This window comes from Neodiprion lecontei, chromosome 3, assembly GCF_021901455.1.
Source record: "Neodiprion lecontei isolate iyNeoLeco1 chromosome 3, iyNeoLeco1.1, whole genome shotgun sequence".
Lineage (NCBI taxonomy): Eukaryota > Metazoa > Arthropoda > Insecta > Hymenoptera > Diprionidae > Neodiprion > Neodiprion lecontei.
Window position 1 is genome coordinate 41,421,880 of NC_060262.1, and position 19,755 is coordinate 41,441,634.

A 19,755-nucleotide genomic window follows, 5' to 3' on the forward strand; every position below is an offset into this window, starting at 1 on the left:
AGACTATTCTATTCTAGGCCAGGATTATAATCTGCATCGGATAACTATTGGCTTCTACGAGTCGCGTCAACGTCCAAACTTGGGAACATGTTTCCGTCCCTTGGCCCTCCGGCAGAGCCGTGCAAGAAACGGTGGCCCCTCGCGCAGCGTGAATACGGGGAAAATTTTGCAGCATCGAAAACTGCGGCTAAGGCGTTTCACCGATCTGCACAACCGGAGTCTGTCCCTGGGATCTCGCGATCTGGCCCTCGCGTAATGACAATTATATTTCGACCGGAAGGGGAGGGCCCACCCTTCAAGAGAAAACGTTTAATTACTATTCAACTATAATATGCAAGGGTAGAAACAATAATATTCTACAACCCTTCGCGAATGCCCCTACCGTCTAGGCAAACACTGCAACATTAGGATTAGCTGGGATTAGGATTTCGGATTTATGAAATTCAAATCTAGCCACGGGAAGCGGGAGAGCTGAGCTTGAGAATGAGGATCGATTGATCTCAATTCGCGGTCAGCTTTGATCAAAATTCGTCGATGCAAACTAGCTGCACTCGCGTCAAGTTCACAAGTACGAAACGAACGACGCCTCGCCCCTTACGCTCCTCCCGTGTCGTTGTAAATTATAAAATAATCCCCCGGTTAATTCCTATCCATAGTTTATTACCGCACTTAATCCATCAGTTAAATTAAATTCATAAATACCTAGCTAGAGCTCCGAGATGTTTCCCCCCTTCTCTATCTCTCGTTTTCTCTCTCTCTCTCTCTCTCCCTCTTTCTCTTTGCCTCATTGGAAATACACTTCCACTCAACTCTGCTCTGCTCTGCAAGAGGCGTTCCACGGTACCAGGCAGCTGGAAAGTTAGACTCCAGGACGGTAATTGCCTCCCCTTGATTGAATTATATTAACGTTCGCATTATTAATACCTACCCAGTTATTTATATTCCAAATCTGAATGGCCATTGACGATGGCTGTGGCTCGATCAGGGTCGGGAATAATTTCCGTTAAATTCATTTCACATTTCTTTTAACTCCCTATGCTTTTCCGGCCGCGATAGACACGTTTTCTAACTTGATTTCACGTCTCCCATTGTGTAAGAAAATTAACATATTATTTCAGAAAAGCCTTCAACGCGTGCCTAATATTTATCCAGCGAATGTCTTTTCCGCTCCCGCGATATTCGAAACACGGAAACCACATTATACCGGCGGAGCGATTGCCGATCTATGCCGCCCCTTGTAGGTACATCCGCCTTATTTATACACGTTCCCGGGCTTCTCGATGTGTGCGCGAAAATGTACACCACGCACATCTACACGGGCGATATTTACTCCTGTATAGGCGAATAGCCGCGGGCGGTTCGCCTTGTTGTTTCTGAGGGTGGGCCTCCGGGCATGCGAATATCTTAGCACGTGGCCTCGACTTGACTCTGGGCTAAGGACGGCGGTGCAACAGTCGCTAATCAATAATCATGCCCTTCCAATCCACTCGCCTCGCGAATTCGCAGCCGCGTTTTCTCGGCTGGAAAATTCTCATCGGCCAACCGTTATAACCTCCCTCCGTCCCTCACTCCCGCCCGCCCCGCATCGTGCACGAAAGAGGAGAATTTTTCACCTGCGGTGGAATTCACCGCGTTTTCAACATCTAATGAGAATCCCCTGACGCGTTATTCAAAGTTTACGACCTGAGACCGAGTCTAATTGAAATAAGAATGATATAGAGTTTGCGAAAGAGCCTGAATTAGGGGGACGCGGCGATGCCTCACTTAAGAATCGGATCCCCCATGTACCAGCCACGGTGGGAAAGTGACTATGTGCTTTCGCAGCATCACACACTTCTTCGCATATTAATCCCTGCAACTTTAATGCTCACGACCCCGCAGGCTAATTTCAATACGCACATTTTCCCGCATAATTGATTTACGATTCTTCTTCTTATCCTCATTTTTCTTCTTCTTCTTCTTCTTCTTCTTCTTCTTCTCGTTATCCTCCCCTCTCTTGAAACCTTGATGTATTTTTCGACCGCCGAAAATTATCTCAAGGTAGTAAATATGGTGGCTGCACGCGCATTTGCGGGAGTGCATTTTAAATGATAACTCTCGGGAATCGGTCAAGGGGCGGAATGACGAGGGTACGTACATTAAGAAATGTCTAAAAGGTCGTCTGAAGCCCTCGGCGAAGGTGTGGAAATAAAAATTCACGGGTCGTTGAACAAGGTCGTATCCCAATTCCAATCGAGTGAAGAAGGTGGCGCAGATCGGCAGGCAGAGAGGCGGAAGGCAGAATGTGGAACTGGTAAGCCGATAGAGTTTTAAATTCTACGGCTCTAAATCAAGACACCTAATTCGGTTTGCGAGAAGGGACGAAGGCTCGCCCTTTTTTCCCCCCTCCGTTCGATTACGTTTTGGTGCAACGATCCGTCGCCGCCAAGGCTATAATTCGGTCAATTTAGTACATGGCAGTCGATAAAATGACGATTATGGCCTCGTCGCGTGAAACTCGCTCGGGGTTCTTTGAATACGGAGAAAAAACAGTCCAGCATCGAAACCCGCCTCTTATATCCCAAGAAGGATCGCGGGTAACCTCGAAGATGGGACGAGGGATGAACGAGGGGAGGAAGGAAGGAAGGAAGGAAGAAAGGGAGCTCGAGGTAAATTGGAGCCTTGGTGGTTGTGTCCGGTAATTTTGGCCGGCCGCCCGGACGTCGACCGGCTTTACTCCGCAAGTTGCATGGCGGCTCGATCGAAGAGATTCAATTTGAAACGCCGTGCAACGTTGTTAAGAAATCGCTGCGAAAACCCTCGGTTACTGCAAAATTAAACGCGTTCACCAGCCGTTATGCCCACTTTAACCTCGTTATCGATCATCGTCCAGAGTCCCTCCTACCCTCACGCCTCGTTAGACTGCATCCGAGAGGAGACGCCGTTGATTAATTTATTAGACAGAGCCTGATCCTGGCCGTGGATTTTCCTACCAGCGTCCCTTCGCCAGGTGAAGTGGCCCTTCCACTTCGGAACTCGACCTGCACTCCACCTACCGGGGAATAATTCAGTCCGAGGAAGATCGGGTCCAAGATGGGAAAGGATCGCAGCAGTTAGCACCGGCTGAGGTCAGGTTAATTTGGCAATAACAGTCCTCAATTTCATCGCCGGAGAAATGAAGAGCCGGAGACCCGCAGGACGAGAGATGAGAATAGGAATATCGCACGGTCGACTGGCTCCGTGATTAAATCCAACGGTTCGCGAGCACGGATCATCGCGGAGCGACCAGCCAGTTCGGGGAACCGGAGCAACCAGGGCGGGCATAGTTACCTCTAATAGAATTATATTAAGAAGCGAAGCAGAAGCCGCGCTGCACCGAGCACTTCTCTCTCGCTCCCTCTCCTCAAATCGAGCAATGTATCCCACCGCCTCGACTACCCTTCTCGCTGTACTCGTCCCTTGGCGAGCACTCTCGAATGTTCGGATTCACCATCAGCCAGTGTCCCACCGCCATGCTATCCCCCCTAAAGACGATCCACCGCCCCCTGCTTGGCTTGGTGGAAGTCGCTGGGTCCCCGGAGAGCCACTGGGAACCAGATTAGGCATTTCGAATCTCGGAAGATGAGGGTTCCTCGCAAAAGTCCGAAACAATCGGGAGAGAGACGCTATTAGTCGCGTCAAATTGGGCTATTCTAGACTGCGGAGTGTGGTGCGAAGGAATTGGGACCGTTGGAATGACGATGAATTTACTGATAAAAAGACAACTATTCATAATGTACTTTTGTCACGTTTCAGCCGAACTTAGGATGGACGTACTCAGGGAGAAGGAGGTTAAAGACAGCTTGGAAAGGCAGCTACAAGATGAACAGAAGATCCGTGGTAAGTGTGAATTGTAGTTTAGACAGAACGTTGTACCGATTTCTCAAAACTTCAGACCGTCAAAACTCCGAACGTCATTAATATTCACGTTTGTGGTAAACTCTTCACGGCACATGTGCACGTTGGTAACATTCGGAGTTTTGATAATTCGGAACGTTGACCCAAGCCCAAGATAACCACAACATTATTTGCTTATTTACACTCCGCAACAATCTGTGCATCGAGTATGACCGCGGGATGGCTTCTCGGCACGAGAGGGTTAATTTGGTAACGAACCATGAAGCCGTACATTTTAAACTAGCTGCGCACATCAAGTCTGCCGGCTTAAAGGCCCTCGTATCCTGTTGCCTGACGCTCAAGTCTCTCTTCGTGGATGTTGGCTCCGGTGGGATGAAGCGGGATCAGGAGACAGCAAATTCAGGCTCCGCGATCGCTTAACTAACTTTGTATCAGATGCCACTTCGGAGTATCGACATAGCTGCGCAGTAGATGCATCAGTCTTAGCCTCCTACATGACTCGCGGACTCGATGCGATCAACTCGTAGACCAAAAGGATTCTGATTAAAATTGGAAATCGAGATCGCGATACGCTGCAAATGTGCGTCTAAGAACACGCCGTGTTTGGAGACGCGTCAAGGGTGCGTGGTGAAATATGGGGGTGGACAATGCGTGTCAGATAGGTTGGTACCAGCTTCCCCGGTCGTCGATTCTCTGTTCTCGTCTTCGCCGTCGAGTTCGCGTTACTCGAGTTCGAAACCGGACGAGCGAAGTACACGCGTTCAAAGATTGATGACGCGGCTTTTTCCTCCAAGACGATTTTTCACCCCAAGATTCTTCCTTTTCATTTTTCACGTCTTCTCTCTCTCTTCATCCGGTTCGCGGGATTACAAAAGCCGTTCAAATTCACATCGATTTGAAAAACTTTTCCCGACCATATTGACGTTTCTCTCGCTACTTCCTATTATTTATTATTTTTTTCTTGTCGAACCTTCGAGCGTGCATCAGCACCGAGACCCTTAATGTCACACTCGCAAGCTATAGCTGCGTACAGACTCTGTGCCTAATATAATATCCTAAAATTGTATTTAAAATGTGACATCGGTCTGACAAGCGAACAATAAAAGGTTTATAAATATGTAAAGTCGAAGATAAGGAAATCCACGGGGTGAAATCCCGCACCACCACCGCCACCCGCCTTTATTAAAAGACCATTTCAACGAGCCCCGATAATCAATAAATTCAACCCCGACTCCGCCCTTCTAACATCGCAAAGCGGCAGCTCGCAGTTGCACATACACCTTTTATTCCTGCACGCGGAAAATTCTACCAATTTCGACAAGCGCGCGGCGCATTGCCTTGGCCTTTGTTTATCCTTCGCGAAAGCTGAACTGCAGTCGATGGAATCGAGGAAATCGCGGGAATCGAGGGAATCGACTGCCTCGCCTCGGTTCTGCACCCTCGCGGTAACGCGAGCCTGGGACAACACCGGTCCATTAGTCAACCAGCTCGGTGTCAATACATGAATATGACAGGCCAGTCACTGAACCCAACCCTAGGTCTCACGATGTCGAGTAAATAGAGGAAACCGTCCGATCCTGCACGTGCTGGACTCACGAACGAGACACACGTCCTTGCAAGTCGCGTTCCTGCCCACAGGACTCGCTGACATTCGGACATTCGCCTAAGAATATCAGCAGCGCGGAGGAACCTTACCAAGATTCCTTCTCCCGTGCGCCAACAACCTTGTTCGCAGTCGGCGTCGTATCGTCTTCACGGTTGAATGATCGAGGTCCTGAACCGCGCGTGAATAACACGCGCATCAAGCACGAGACTCGGTGGAAGGTGAGACGTGGTGGGGTGGTCTCTGAGAATTTTGAAGACAGGAAAAGAAACCACCCTTGTTAGTAACGTCGTTAGTTTCGCGGGGTGAGGAGGGGCGGCGAGAGGAGGGGAGGAAGAGGCGGGTGACACGGTGTCTCTTACAAGACAGTCATTAGTCGAATGAGAGGAGATATTTTCAAGAGTGTGGGTAAATATCCGTGCGACTCGTTCATCAATCATCTGCAACTTCCAGACGACGTGGACACACATACAAGTAAAACCGGAAGATGCACATCTTTTTCTTTCTCCATGTGTGTGTCATTTGTACATTGTACAGGCACGTACTCGTATTAAGATACGTAGACGGACGACCAAACGAAAGGCGGGAACACATGAACGCCTGCTCCAGAGCACCAAGTTACTAATATCACCTTACGAAGGCTGCTCCTTAAAACGACGGGATCAGAACCTTCGATTCCACGTGTACGACACGCAGCTTTCATGGAAATTAGATCGCCGCTTGTATATCGTCAAACACGGGTGTATGCGTACGATTTTAATTAGTGATATATTTTGATGACGGTGCTTGTTTTCTCGGTTGCCTTGGTATGGTATTAACCTCAAATTCCATCATTTCAAGTGTCCAACTCTGAGACGTACCTCAACATTGACTAGTGGTAGGAACTCCATGGGATTGTCCACAGCAAATCCAAAGTCTGGGGTATGGAACGAGTTTCACAGTCTCTGTAACCTCTTCAGGAGTCAAACATGAGGGATGGAATGGCTGAGAGAGCAAGGAAGGGGGATATTAGCCTACTTAATAAGCTGCTTGGCATTTCGATAAAGGTTGAAAGTCGCTGGGGTGTACGCATGGGGCGAAAGGGGGATTTATTGTGTCTTGTGCTAGGTAAAGCCGCGTTTCGTCTTCCGTATACCGATGCAGAACAATATAAGGCGACCTTTATCACCCAGACGTACAAGCTTTTACTGCCAAGGGGTTCTCAGGCGACATCCAGCTGACAACGATTGCCTGTTCGGGGTATCGATCAGACTGTCCGTAGCGGAAATTGTCTGACATCACCTTCTGCATCTCCGGTGTGTGCAGCCGTGATGTGCATAGGAGTATCAGTGAGACGGTATTGATTGAAACTCGGCACATAACTGTGGATTACAAAGACGATCAGGGGGCGAAGGGGATTAACGTTCGATACGCGATGTTAATGAGGTTTACGACTCGAAGAACGGGTCGGAACGTATTCCATATACCGTTTTCCTCTCGTAATTGAGTAAATGTTTAAGGTCTAAAAACGAGCGTAAAAATATACATCTTACGAAACGTATCCCGCGTATATACATATATGATAATACGGGTACGCGGAACTCGCGCAGGAAGGAATTAGTGTTTTCACGGTTTCGGTTATGCAGTCTCGCATACTTCCGCGTTTCTTTCTTCAATCTATATAAACGAAAAAGTTCGTTTACGTAGCGTTCTTACAGCTGGCAGTCAAATTATGACCTAAAGCAAGCCGAAAATTACACCCGAAGACGGATATTGACGGAGCACAACGCAGCCGTAAAAAAAAAAAAAAAACGAGTTAACGGAAGAAAGGAGAGACAAACTTATGATTGCGGAATCGTAACACAGCTTAGCAAATCAGAACTGGATACGATTGTCACCTTTCAACCATCAGACAGCACTGATATTTCTTCTCATCGGCAATATTACGGGTGATGGAAAAATCCGGCAGAACGAACGAGGCGACGTGAATCTTCGCAGGTGGCGGAAACGCAGAAAAACGGCTCTGCGATGAAGGTTAAGGCACGAAAAACGATGACTTGCGGTAGCGAACGAGCGGCGCTGACGTCTTGATTCGAAGCTTGGTTCTTACGTCGAAAATCCTTCAGGGGGGAAACCGGGGGGCGTGGCTGTGTTCTCGATGGGATTTGTTTAAGGCTGGTATAACCCCGCAAGAAAAGTAAACAATTTTTTGGCCATTTGACGTCAGGCGGGCCTCTTCGACCTCTTTAAACGGATTGGAAAATTTTTATCCGTGTCTGCAGACTCCTCGGCGACGACGCGACGTTGGTATTTATCATCTCGCACTGACTCAAAAGATAATATTAATATTATAAACCCGGCAACAACGTACCTTCGATATCATAATAAATAGGCAAACTTTGAAACCGACCTCGGAGTTTCCCGCTCACCCGAGCAACGCCCTCCAGTCTCTCGCCACCTCTGGCCACGATCCAAAACCGGATGTTCTGGCCGCCCGCCTCTGTCTATAAGGGAAAAAATTTCACTCCTACAAGTACTGAGGCCAGCTGCTGGTACGTGTATTGGGTGTAGGTGCCGTTTCACTCCTGGAACGAATCTTGGAAGTTATTGATAAGCGCCGAACCGACGCTCACAAATCCATCGACACCGTCCATGGCCATAATCTGGTAGACAGTATAACTTTGTATGGATTCTGCACGTTTTTGGAAAAATCGTAGTGCCTGATGAGCTGTCAGAGCTGCAGATGCAAAACGTCGGTACATCGGAAGTCGTCGATTTTGAGACCCGCAGAGAACTGGTCGAGTGGCTAGAAGCCAGGAGATGCGACCGGGGTTGCGGAAAGAGATTTATACGACCCTCCCCCGAAGCGGGTTCGCTCGCGAATTAGCCAAGCTGTGACGCCAGGATCGAGTGTCGGAGTAATTGGGCCTCGGGGGACCTGCGGCGCCCGCTTTTCCCCTCGCCGTCAACCTGCGTCGCCATTTCCCGAACCTGGACGTGACGCGCACGCCGAGCATCATCGGGCCGTGATTATTAATCCCGCATAGAAAGAGTTCAGAAAATGTTACAAAATTTCGGAAACAGGCTAAGATGGAATCGTCTTGGGTCATCTTAGCGTCAGGACAGTTGAAAACTGCAGATGACTTCTTAGGTTAGAGGCTGCACCGTTTGTACCGTTGGCTGGCAAATTGATCCTGACAATATAGCCTGCCGCCAAGATCGATTCGTCTTCTAGCTGAAAATGGAAAGGTACAACTTGTTTGCACAGTGTTTTTCAAATACATCGAGTTCAATCGGAACAAATTTCAGTGCTCTAAATAATACAAGATTTAAAGTTTTGATCAAGAATGAATCTCAGTTGGTAAAGTTTGTTGGAATACAACAGAGGAAAGCGAGTACTTAGCTGCGCGTTGAACACAAAAAAACCCAGTTCTTCTGTCTTTTGAACACAAAAATTATTGTTTCAATTTCGGTCAAAGAACCGTCCGGCGTCCTTGGATTGACGCGGACGGAAAAGAAGGGAGGGGGATTAACTTCGGCTTTGTCGCCTTTTTCCCAGATATATAATACACGTTTTACGTGGTTAGGACCGGGCGGCGGAGCCCGACGATTACACTTTATCGATGTACAGAGTGTATTCCTCAATTTCCAATGAGTCGGAATAGGAAATAAACGCCGTTGAAGCATGTCGACAAAGGGGATGCCGATGTAACGCCGAGCATGCCGCGCGGCGCTTCGGCTTCGGCCGAGTATGAACCTCCTAATGTTCACACGCCACGGTCAGCGGCGTGACTTTGTTTCGCAGCCCAACGGAAGGGTTCAATGAATCAGAATACGGCACGTAGGTACCCACCTACGCCCGTTCGCCTATCCTGCAGCGGTCTGTCGTCGCCGCGCCTACCTTCGCACCTACAAAGCGAGCGTGTTTACAAAGGCCTTCTTCCGCGAATTTGCATTGGGAGGTGGGGGTGTCCAGTCCTCTCGCGCCTCCGAGCTTCGCCACCGTTTCGTGCCAGCCTGCCGACAGCTTACTTCAAAGCGTCGCGACGCCGCCCCCCCGTCTCCACCGCTGAGTCTTGTTACCTCGACGAAACCCTCTCTCGAAGGGTTGTCAACCCGGCACATCCGCCACCCTCTGGCTCTGTGCTCCACGATGAGCATCCTTTTTGCAGAAATGTCACTGCGATGTCTGGGATTGCGTATAATCGAGCTTCGGAAGAACGCATGACTGTAATGCTGCGAAGTCTGCAGTGGTGACTTTAACCGAGCTGATCGAGGGATCTGAAAACGGGAACTTGTCTCGGCACATGTTGCAACGGGAATGAAAATAAGCTCATTGGAACCGATCAGTTCGTTGATCGACCAGTAGTACACTGCCACATATCAGTTAAAGTTTCGTAATTCAATTAGTTCTTGCACATTTCAAAAGAAATACTAAAAATCTGCACGTCGTTCTTGGAATCTGATATTACGAAAGAGGAGAAAATCATTCGCTGCAAGCTTCAGGAGGCGTCCAATCTTGGAACCCTATAAAACGTTTTCTTAGCTCAAAAGTCCAATGCAATTGAAGAATTCGCGGTTTTAAATGACAGATTTTCAACTATATTTTGCAAAGAAAAATTAATAAGACTAATGTATCGTGTAAGCTATCACCTCCATGGTCACTGTGAGTATAATAAAATGAGGGCTACGTTTGTAGATGAACGAAGTATTCGAAAATAAATGATCGATTTCCGGAGAATCATTATTATCCAGGCTATCATTTTCAAGCTGAAATTTCACCTTTTCTCGCTTTATCGATGGCTGCATTTTCCCTGTATTCAAAAAACGACGCGTCCAACTGTAGACACTTTGCTGCGTCTCGTACATTCCGGTCTGTTCAATACGAAAGTGTTGGTTCAAAGTTCACTGAATTTTTTTTCCGATGCTATTGTTCAAACAAAACGTGGACGGCAATTTTTTCGAGTTTGCGGAACGTTCCACATTCTCAGTTGTAACTTTATCAGTTTTTGGAATTTGGGACTTGTCAAGCGATTAAAATGAAGCTGAAGGATCGCACTACGATAATATACAAATAATAATAATAATAATAATAATAATAATAAGGAAACGATCGTGCAAAGTCGAGCAAGTATGCTAACGGGAGTGAGTTGGAAACACTGTACCAGCATTCCGGCACCCTGGAGAATAAATTGCCGTCGGGTGTTCATGTTTCTTATGGTGTTGATCGGCCGCATCGTTTCGACGCATATCCGATGGCAACGACAAGGAGCGAAAGTACAAAGCAAGGGAAGCTGACACGGCCGGGGTCAACGGTGACGGTGCAGGCGATGGCGTTGCGGTCACTTTGCGAACTAAGCTGGCTTTGCTCTCGGTGTTTAATTAAGTTCAGGGATGTTACGGGTGTCGCTGAGCACTCGCCCCTCGACTGGACGCCCCGCGCCTTTGCGGTCACCTGGGCATCGTCTGCAGGAGGAACGCTAGCTGCAAGGCGCGAATAAAAACAGGGATCGAACATTCCCTTGCGGAGAAAAGCTCCGGACGCGAGCTTTTCAACGCTCGATTTTCCAGCTCACAAAGGCTTCGCCCGCCGGAGCTTACAGCCGTTGTTCTCTGGGCGACGTGCTTGCAGGCATCACGGCTTGACGGATCATCGACTCACAATCGGGCAGCCGGTGTATCGCATGCACTTATAGATTTACCTGCGTACGCATGCCTACTTCTCCTGTCTGATGACGCCCCTCTTTACATCCTTACGTAAAAATAGAACGTACGTCGACGCGTAATACAGAGCCGCGAATTACCCACGCTTCGACCGGCTCTCCATTCGCCGACGGTAATCAGTGGTCAACCGAGAAAACGAACTCCGCACGATCCGGCTTAAGGCTGCGCTCGGGACTCTCGCCTTACCTTTGCAGCATTACGAATCCCGATTCAGAGGTTTTCAGACCAACTAACAAAGAAGGTATTCAAGGTTGATCTCTCCGATTTGATTTCTTTTGCAATATGTTATAGTAGTATCCATCATTAAACACTTTAAGGGGGTGCGAACCACCCTCCGAAGTAAAGCGTATCAACGGGGGATTTGGCAGTTTCACCCACAAGAACGTAATATGTTTTAACCAGTCCAACTGGAAAAGTTTTCTTATAATAAGAAATGAAAAATTTAATTTTCTCAATCAAAGAAAGGGAGAAGAAATTGCCAAATCGCCCTTTGACATGCCATACTTTGGAGGGTGGTTTCACCCTCTTCAAGTGTTTATTGGCAGATAAAAAAAAATGTATGTCACATAGTTTTCAGTCTACTGTAACATATTACAAAACGAATCAAATCAGAGAGATCGACCTGGAATACCTTCCTTGTAAAAAAACCCAATGACTCTGCGTGCACGGAAATTGAAGCAATCATTCAAGCTGCTTGAACGAATTGTTATTGCTATACTGTTCCAAAATCATTGTTGGCCTTACGTCAACTGTCAGTCTCCAGCTCTTTAGCGAGGGTCCTGACAGCAGCTTTTTGATAAATGGCAGGTGCAGGTGTAAAAGTTGAGATTGCGAGGAATCGCGGCATCCGGAGATGCAGAGCAGAGAATTTGCGAGTGTGAGCCAGGGTACGGATAGGTTGCAGGCCGATGATAGGGAAGGTTTCCTGCGGATCGTTGCGCGCGCATATTCTGATATAATACTTCCGACGAACACGCGGTGGGGCGGGGGGTCGAACTCCGCACCCCGCTGAAAAATAAACCGTCATGTGAAACGTAGCGAAAAATGAAATTTCAAAGCTTATTCGCATGCAAGGTGAAATACGTGAAAAACGACGTCTAATCTCCCTTCATCCGCAGCCAGCCAGGCAAGAATCGGCGCGCATGATGAAAGAGAACTTGCTGCTGCAGGTATTACCAGTTTCTCTTAAATTGATACGAATTTCACGAGTGCGCCGGGAAACGAGCGAGAGATAAAGACAAAAGAGAATAAAGAAGGTATGTTCACCTCCGGCGAGAGTTCTTTTCGCGCGTGTAATATCGTCAGGCGATTCTTAACTTTGAAGGAAGGCTCGGTTCATCCACCCCCCCTATTATAATCTTCAATTTTCTTACATGTGATTGTCTACGGCATGATCATGCAATAACACCCTTATTATACCCACGCAGTTTGCAGATATACCTACGTTTTCATTTGCGCGTGCCATGTCGCGGCCTTAAGCGAATATTATATGAAATACTTGTAACCTAAACGTGTGTAGGTATAATAAATACATACCTTCATCGCTGCTAGGGTGTGACTGTACGCGTATTTTCGTATATTACCGGGGAATATACACCTTCGTAGGAATGTAGTTTGGTAGCGATAAGCTAGTTACCCTCGCGTCACGCTTCAAAGCTCAAATATTTAGAATGCCCTAGGCAGCGTTGTTGCACAGCGAAAATATATCTATCCACACGATATGCTATCCAACTGTAGGTGTATGTTTACACATAGAAAGTACTCCGACGCAGTGGCAATTATACGTATTTCTGCATACGTACACATGTTTATGACGGATGTGCGAATTACTGTCATGCCATGGGATAATTCGTCTATAACCGAATGAGTAATAGCTACAAATCATATGGAGAATTGCACTGACTATTGACAGCTAAACCAGGTGACGACATGCCCTGGCAAAGAGATCTGTTGTATGCTGTATAACAATGAGTGGTACATTAAACGCAGTTGCGTTAGGTCCGCTCCATAAGTGCGAGCAAGGGAAAGTCTTAAGTGGACCAATTTTCGTCAAACCATTCGTGGTTCGTAAAACGAAATTATTTTCCTACCGCACGTATAATAGCAGTGTCGAAATATGTGTACAATGGAAAAAATTATCGATGGTGCGAGATTGCATAATCACGATCATCCGCGGCAGCTGTTTTGCTTCGATACGAATCAATGTCGTAGATATTCGAACGGTGTTCAGAGGATTCGGAGGTCGGATCCATGGTCCGTAGATAGACGGCTGGACGGAGGAAGGAAGGAAGGAAGGTATTTCCATGAAGAATTTTCCGTAGGAACAAGAATGGCGATTTCATTGTCAGACACACTATCCGCAAATTGGAATAAAAATATCTACTCCTTCCGAAACTGTCTCGTGACGCGTATTTAACCACAAGGAACCTGCGGTAATGCTCGAGCCGCGAGACGCCTTCCGGATTTCGCCGGAGGCCTGAAATTGCCCGGAATTAGTACGGTGTAAATAGGTGAAATCACACAGACGGTATAATAAAGGCGGGGGTAGGTAACCGGTCATTAGCGACGTCGACGGTGTCAGTGCCGGCGGGTGGCACGACGGGTGGCGACCAACCGGCGAACCGCCGTCACGGCAGGGAATCACGCTAGCCGCCGGTTGTCATTACCATCACCTACGAGTTAGCCGCATCCCATCAAAAATAGACGCCGCACCGTCCATTAGCGGCGAACAGTCGCAGTCGAGGGCGCGTGCCTCGTCCTTTCCTTCGCGAAGATCTTTCGTCGGGGGGTAAGGCACGTCTGTTGAAACGCCCGGGTTCGGTGAATACGCGTAAAACATTGAGGTTCGTACCCACTTCCCCCGGACCGAGAAGCTCGAGCTGGCTTTCTATTATGCATGCCGCCCTTATTGGCAGTAAACGGGCTTACGCAACCCTCGCTGTCCCCTCCGCATCGACGAGCCTGCACGCCGCTAACCCCCGCAAATATCCTACGCCGCGTCAACCATTTCGCTCGAAATTACGACCGTAGACATATTTCTAATTATTACCATTGCCGCCGTGGCGGAGGATGGGCTCAAGTGCAGATGGAGCTGGTCGAATACCGTACCGTGGTACAAGTGCTACACCTGCCATGAGGTTTAACGCCTCTTCCTCGGGGGGCGAAGAATCGGATAAAACTGATTTCACAAACGAGGAGCTAACGGGACGTAGGTATACGTGGCGTGATCCCGGATCAGCATGAAAGCCCCTGCAGTGAACCGCGGACTGCCTAAATGCGTATAGAGAGCAATTTGGCTCGGCGATGATCGTCAACAGTCATCAGCAGTCATGAACGGTCATCAACGGCTCGTTCCGGATAACGGTTATGTCACGTGTCGTGTTTGGGCTGTAATCGTTCGGCACCGATTGTCCAAATGATCGGTTTGGCGGACGAGTCCGAAGCTGGATTCGCGTTATGGCGCTTGACGAATTCGCCCGTCGATTAATTTCCACGCACCAGGCGAGATATCCGAGAGTAATGCGACAGTCCTGCTGATCGACGACGCGGTGTTTCAGGATCGCTAGGATTTCGGCTGAGACGTCGAGACCTCTTGTCGGAATATCTTGCCCCGCGGAAAACATTTACGGCATTTCGGTGATTTCGAGGCGGGGCTGCAGCGGCTCAAGAAGAGGGGGGCGTAAGACGGTGAGCTAAGATGTTCGCGGTTTCTCCAAACCCGCCAAGCTGGGGTCCCTATCCGTAATTACGCCGACCGCAAGCGAGTCCACGGCACCGAGGTTACACAACCGAGGGTGGCCGGTATTACAAATACGTGCAGATGATGGATTTTTTCATTCGTCTCGACAGTTTTAACCTCAACGGTAAACGGATAGAAATTCTTTCGGATGCTTGTATCTGCACCGATTCGGATTCGAAAAAGACTTGTCCGTGGGGTGCGAAGCCACTGCGCCCTGTCACCTTGGCGTGGATATTGAGGATTTACCGGGGGACTGTACCATCGGCAACTCCTACATGTATACTTTAGCGTGGGTTTAGTTTCGGGACTCCTCGTTCCGGAGAGGCATAATATTGAATTAGTAATACCTAAGGTCTTACGAAAGGGTCTTGTAAACTATAATTGCATTAATTGCGGTGATATTTTGGGCTCAGGTGGTGGGCGCCTCGTCCTGGCGCGGTTATGGCCGCCATTACCGTTCCGACTTCTCTCTGTCCCTCTCGTGCTCTCGCTATCGATCAAATTATCCGGACGCCACGCCACCACCGCACTGTTTCTCTTATTAATTATTCAAAAATTTCAAAATTTACAACTACTTGAGAAGCTCTCTACCTCCCTCCCGCTCTCACTTTCGTTCTGCCACCCCTTGAATTAGGAGGTTGATACTTTCTTTTGCTGGGTTGCGGGGGAGGAGATGACGCGTAAAAATGAATGAATAAACAGCGTAATAAGGGCGCGAGGTGTTCGTCGGAGAAAGGGAAAGGCCATCTTCTTCGGTAAGTGCGGAGCGACAAATATCTCGCAATTTTGTAAACGGTCTCTCATCTTCACTCGCGTATTCAGAACGCGCGCCGCCCGCAAGTGTGCGTATCCTGCACGTTTTCTAACACACACGGTTCCTCCTCCTCCTCCAGGAATGTCAGGATCGATTATCGCCAGCCTTGCATATCGATACACTCCTCCCTGCCATACATCATGCCGAGCATACACAAGGGTATGCGGTTTGCCGCACACATACGCAGGCTGAGTACATATGCGCGCACGCACACTCGTTAATGCGCGGATAAATACGGGCGCGGATCCAGGGTCCTGTGTCCGTGTATCTGATGTTCTATCCGCACGTTGGCGATACGTGTAAATACACACAGTGCAGAGCTTCCGGTGTGTGCCGCAAACTAATGACACCGCCAACCTCATGCTTCGAATATCATCGCCGCGATATTGCCCTCGTGAGATTAATGTTTTATTATAATGTCTATCGCTAGATCGCGTCGCAGGCTCGCTGTTCTATTATTATGGCTGACCGGAATAATTTTACGACTTGTGGATAATAATGAAAAGCGCCGCAGAGCCTCGATCCTGCGGTCAAGTACTGTGGGAACGCAACGAACGTCACGGAAAGTCGAAAAATCACCGAACCCCAACATTTCGTCGGTAATTGTCATGACGCTGGGTAGGCAAATGATTCCGCGATACACCGAAATGCCGTCGTATTTGACATCCAGAACCGGTATAGCCATAGTGCGAACATATATGTATGCGAAGTGCACCTGAAAGTGATGGAAAAAACATTTCCAAGAATAGACGCAAAACCTGAGTCTCCGATAATATGACACTCAGCCGATTCGGTGTTCCTGCATATTGAACGAGTGTAGCGGCAAACGTGGATGTTCGTCTGCAGGATTTGCAACGAGACAGAGGCACGGACCGCCGGCACTCGCCGATGAAGCCCTCCTGGACTCTCGCTTATTGTTCACGTTAATTGATGCGTTATGTTTGATGCCGTTGTGATAGCCATTGTACGCGGGGTGTCCACTGATAACTGAGTTACCGACTGCGGCTAGCAGAGTGCACTCAAACCTAATTATCTCGTACCCGGTCTGGCACCATGGCCATACCACCCGATTCTGCCCCAAACCCGTCGTGGCCCTGATAAAACTTGTCCTGTTCCTCCCGATCGCCGCGATGATATTTTTATCCAGGAAAAGATGGAAGGGTAACAAGCAGTGGTGAAAACCACAATTACGATTGACTCCTGCAGTCTAGCTCCGGTGACTTGGGACATTTATGAACTAACCAACTGCCGTGCGACGATTCTGGGGTTTTCGAGGAGGAAATTCTCTTGGACTGCTGGTCTCTTGCCTTTGAGACCCCGTTTGGTGGAAGAAACGTGAGCGAGGCGAGGTCGAGAAGCGTTTGGTCCCGTTTCATCGACCACTGTGGTGTCTAGTTACTTCATTACAACGGGCGCCAGCGGAGGGTGTTACGCCGGTGGAGGGGGAAAGGGACGGAGGGACGGAACTCGACCAACCGACCGGTGGTCACTTCCATGTATAATACATAGATACTGACACACATAGACCAGCTCCACAAAGCCCCGTAATTAAACTCCGCAGAGGAGCGTCTTAGATGCAAAACATACTTAGTAAGGCGAGCCTCACCACTCTCGGTCGGCCGATCCCCGTCCTTTCCAAGTACGCTGCAGACGAGCAAAGCTCCGGTGGACGGACGCCCTTTGGCCCTCCGCTCGCCCGACCTTCTGGTTATCTGTATGTGCTTCTCTTGGACCCGGGCTGATGGGGTTTGCGAACCGAAAAGTACGCACGCAGCACCGGCAAGTTTCAGGTTCAATTCGGATCACCTTCCCAACTACCGACTGACCCAAGATTGACACCTGCACACTATGCCTATATACTGCCTATCCACTTGCGTCATGGTCATCGCCTTGATTCACCGTCCAGCAATCGCTGAAGACACGTTTAACGAAAGAGCAAACAGCAGCGCGGTAACTGTTTTCATGAACATTGAAACGCAATTCCTTCTTCCACAACCTGATCCTCTAGCCAGAGCTCGAATGAACATGGCTTGCCGAGTACGAGTCGCAATTCGACGCGCGAATTAAGTGGTAATAATACCGTATCGGAAATTCGGGAGGAAAACGTTGATGCGAGTTCGTGCCAAGGGGCGATAACATTCGGCATTTATATAACCTAATAGAGATAGATCATATGGATTGGAAAAACGAAGCGCGTGCACCGGAAGGTGCTATATGGGATTGAGTCGTCCGGAACTGAAAGGTACATGATATACACACATGACGTACGTTTTAGTTGGTTGCAGCCTCATCGAGGGTAGCCACCTCGCGCCCCTCCTGCCCTCGCACCCCCGGGAGGAGGAGACCAATAAAGTAATGGACACACGACCGCAAACACCTTCTTTCTCTAATATCTGTGTAAATAATGCGCCGTGGTTCTCATGGTTTTTCTGGCGCCTTACTACCAGGATTCGGAGTTTGGCATGTTGCGAGGAACATCCGTCACCTTGCTTCTCCTCTTATCATTCGCCACTCGCTATGTCGAATCGAAAGGGGTTTTAATCCCGACGATTTTGGCGATCATCTCCTCGCCGCAACCCTCGCCTTGACGGTCCTTTTCAGTTGACTATCGCTGTTTGTAATTACTCAGCTGTTAACGAGATGCCAGCCGAGAGCGAGAGGCCGTGATGGATCACCCGCGACGATGCCCATTTCGCTTTTCACTTCTCTGGCGATCCTCTGCACGCCAACCCCGACGGACGATCTCGTCGATTGAATTGCCTCGAGGCACTCGCTCGCGTTAAGCGCACCTCCGACTGTCAACCGGACTAAATTCAACCTTGATATTCATCGCTGCACGACTCTTCTATGCTGGATGGTTGACGAGGAGCGGTATGCGGCCGTGATCTATACGTGACGGGTACTCGAACATCGGGTGTCTTCTCACTTTCCATTACGGTTGACTCTAAACGACTCAATCCAGGGACGGTGCAGCTTCATACCTAATAATCGTCAGGAGCGGAGTTCAATTTTCGTAACAAACATTCCAGTGACGCGGTAGAGCGTTGAACTTTCTCAAAATCAATTTCTTGCGCGTGTTTCGGTCCCAGGATGTGGACTTAAAAGGGAGGTTAGGATCCGGTGAGGTGCACCCTTCCTCGACCGTTAATTGTTGGCAAATATTAATACCAGCCCACCTAACTTCGTGCTTCGGTGCCGAAAACAGGGCGATTCAAAGACTGGAAAATCCTTCGGCCGGGTGAACCGGTTAGACTCGAGAGCAAATAATAATGCCTGGATGGTTGGGCGCGTGTCGGTGGGGCGGAAAGGGTGCCACTCGCGAACTGATTGAAATTTGGAAACTCGCTTTGACACAATTACTCGACCCGGGTAGCCCGATTCCTTAACCGAAAATATGCCCTCACCTATTACACACACACACAACATCATAACTGAACGTGCGTATAATATTAAGTCTTGGCGCGCTCTCAATGCCCGCGGCTTCCTTCCCACCACCCCGATTACTTCGAGGATGAATTCATCCAGGTGACACAAACGCGTTTGTAATTCTAGAAGCGCCGCTCATCCGGCAGCTCATGCGCCAACACATCTGTTCTCATTTATACACTTATTCACATCCATGGTATATTGGTTAGTTCTGAACACCATCGTACATATAATGCCCAATACACTGTCCTGTGTAAGTGAATTTTCAATCCACCTTCACAAGTCCACCTGTAACGACTTTGTTCGGTGCAATCAAGTATCGAATCCTTTTCGAAAAACTTGTCATCCACTTCGGCAAGGAAGAAAGACGTTTGGTTCTTGGCAAGACATTAATACGGAGAAGTGTGAATGACCGTTGGAGGATCATCCAGGTCAGCACCGATCATACGAGACGTTGTAAGTCAGGAATTTGAAGCGTCTAAAGAGAATTAGGAGGCGGATGTGACAGCAGCGAAGTTAGTTGGCCAAGATCATCGACGAGTAAGTCCGGGGGCGAGATTCGTGGAACCCCGATAGTTTCTCGGAGGTCTGAAG

General features: G+C 48.6%; 1 protein-coding gene across 3 annotated transcripts in view; it reads left to right on the plus strand.

Moving 5' to 3' along the window:
• The window catches only part of LOC107224999 (dachshund homolog 2), a 184,228-nt gene that overhangs the window by 140,812 nt on the left and 23,661 nt on the right, over positions 1 to 19,755 (plus strand). For all 3 annotated transcript variants that reach the window (XM_046734382.1, XM_046734383.1, XM_046734384.1), the window contains one exon: positions 3,775 to 3,858. In XM_046734382.1, coding sequence (XP_046590338.1) covers positions 3,775 to 3,858 — 84 coding nt within the window. The remainder of the gene's footprint in view (positions 1 to 3,774; positions 3,859 to 19,755) is intronic.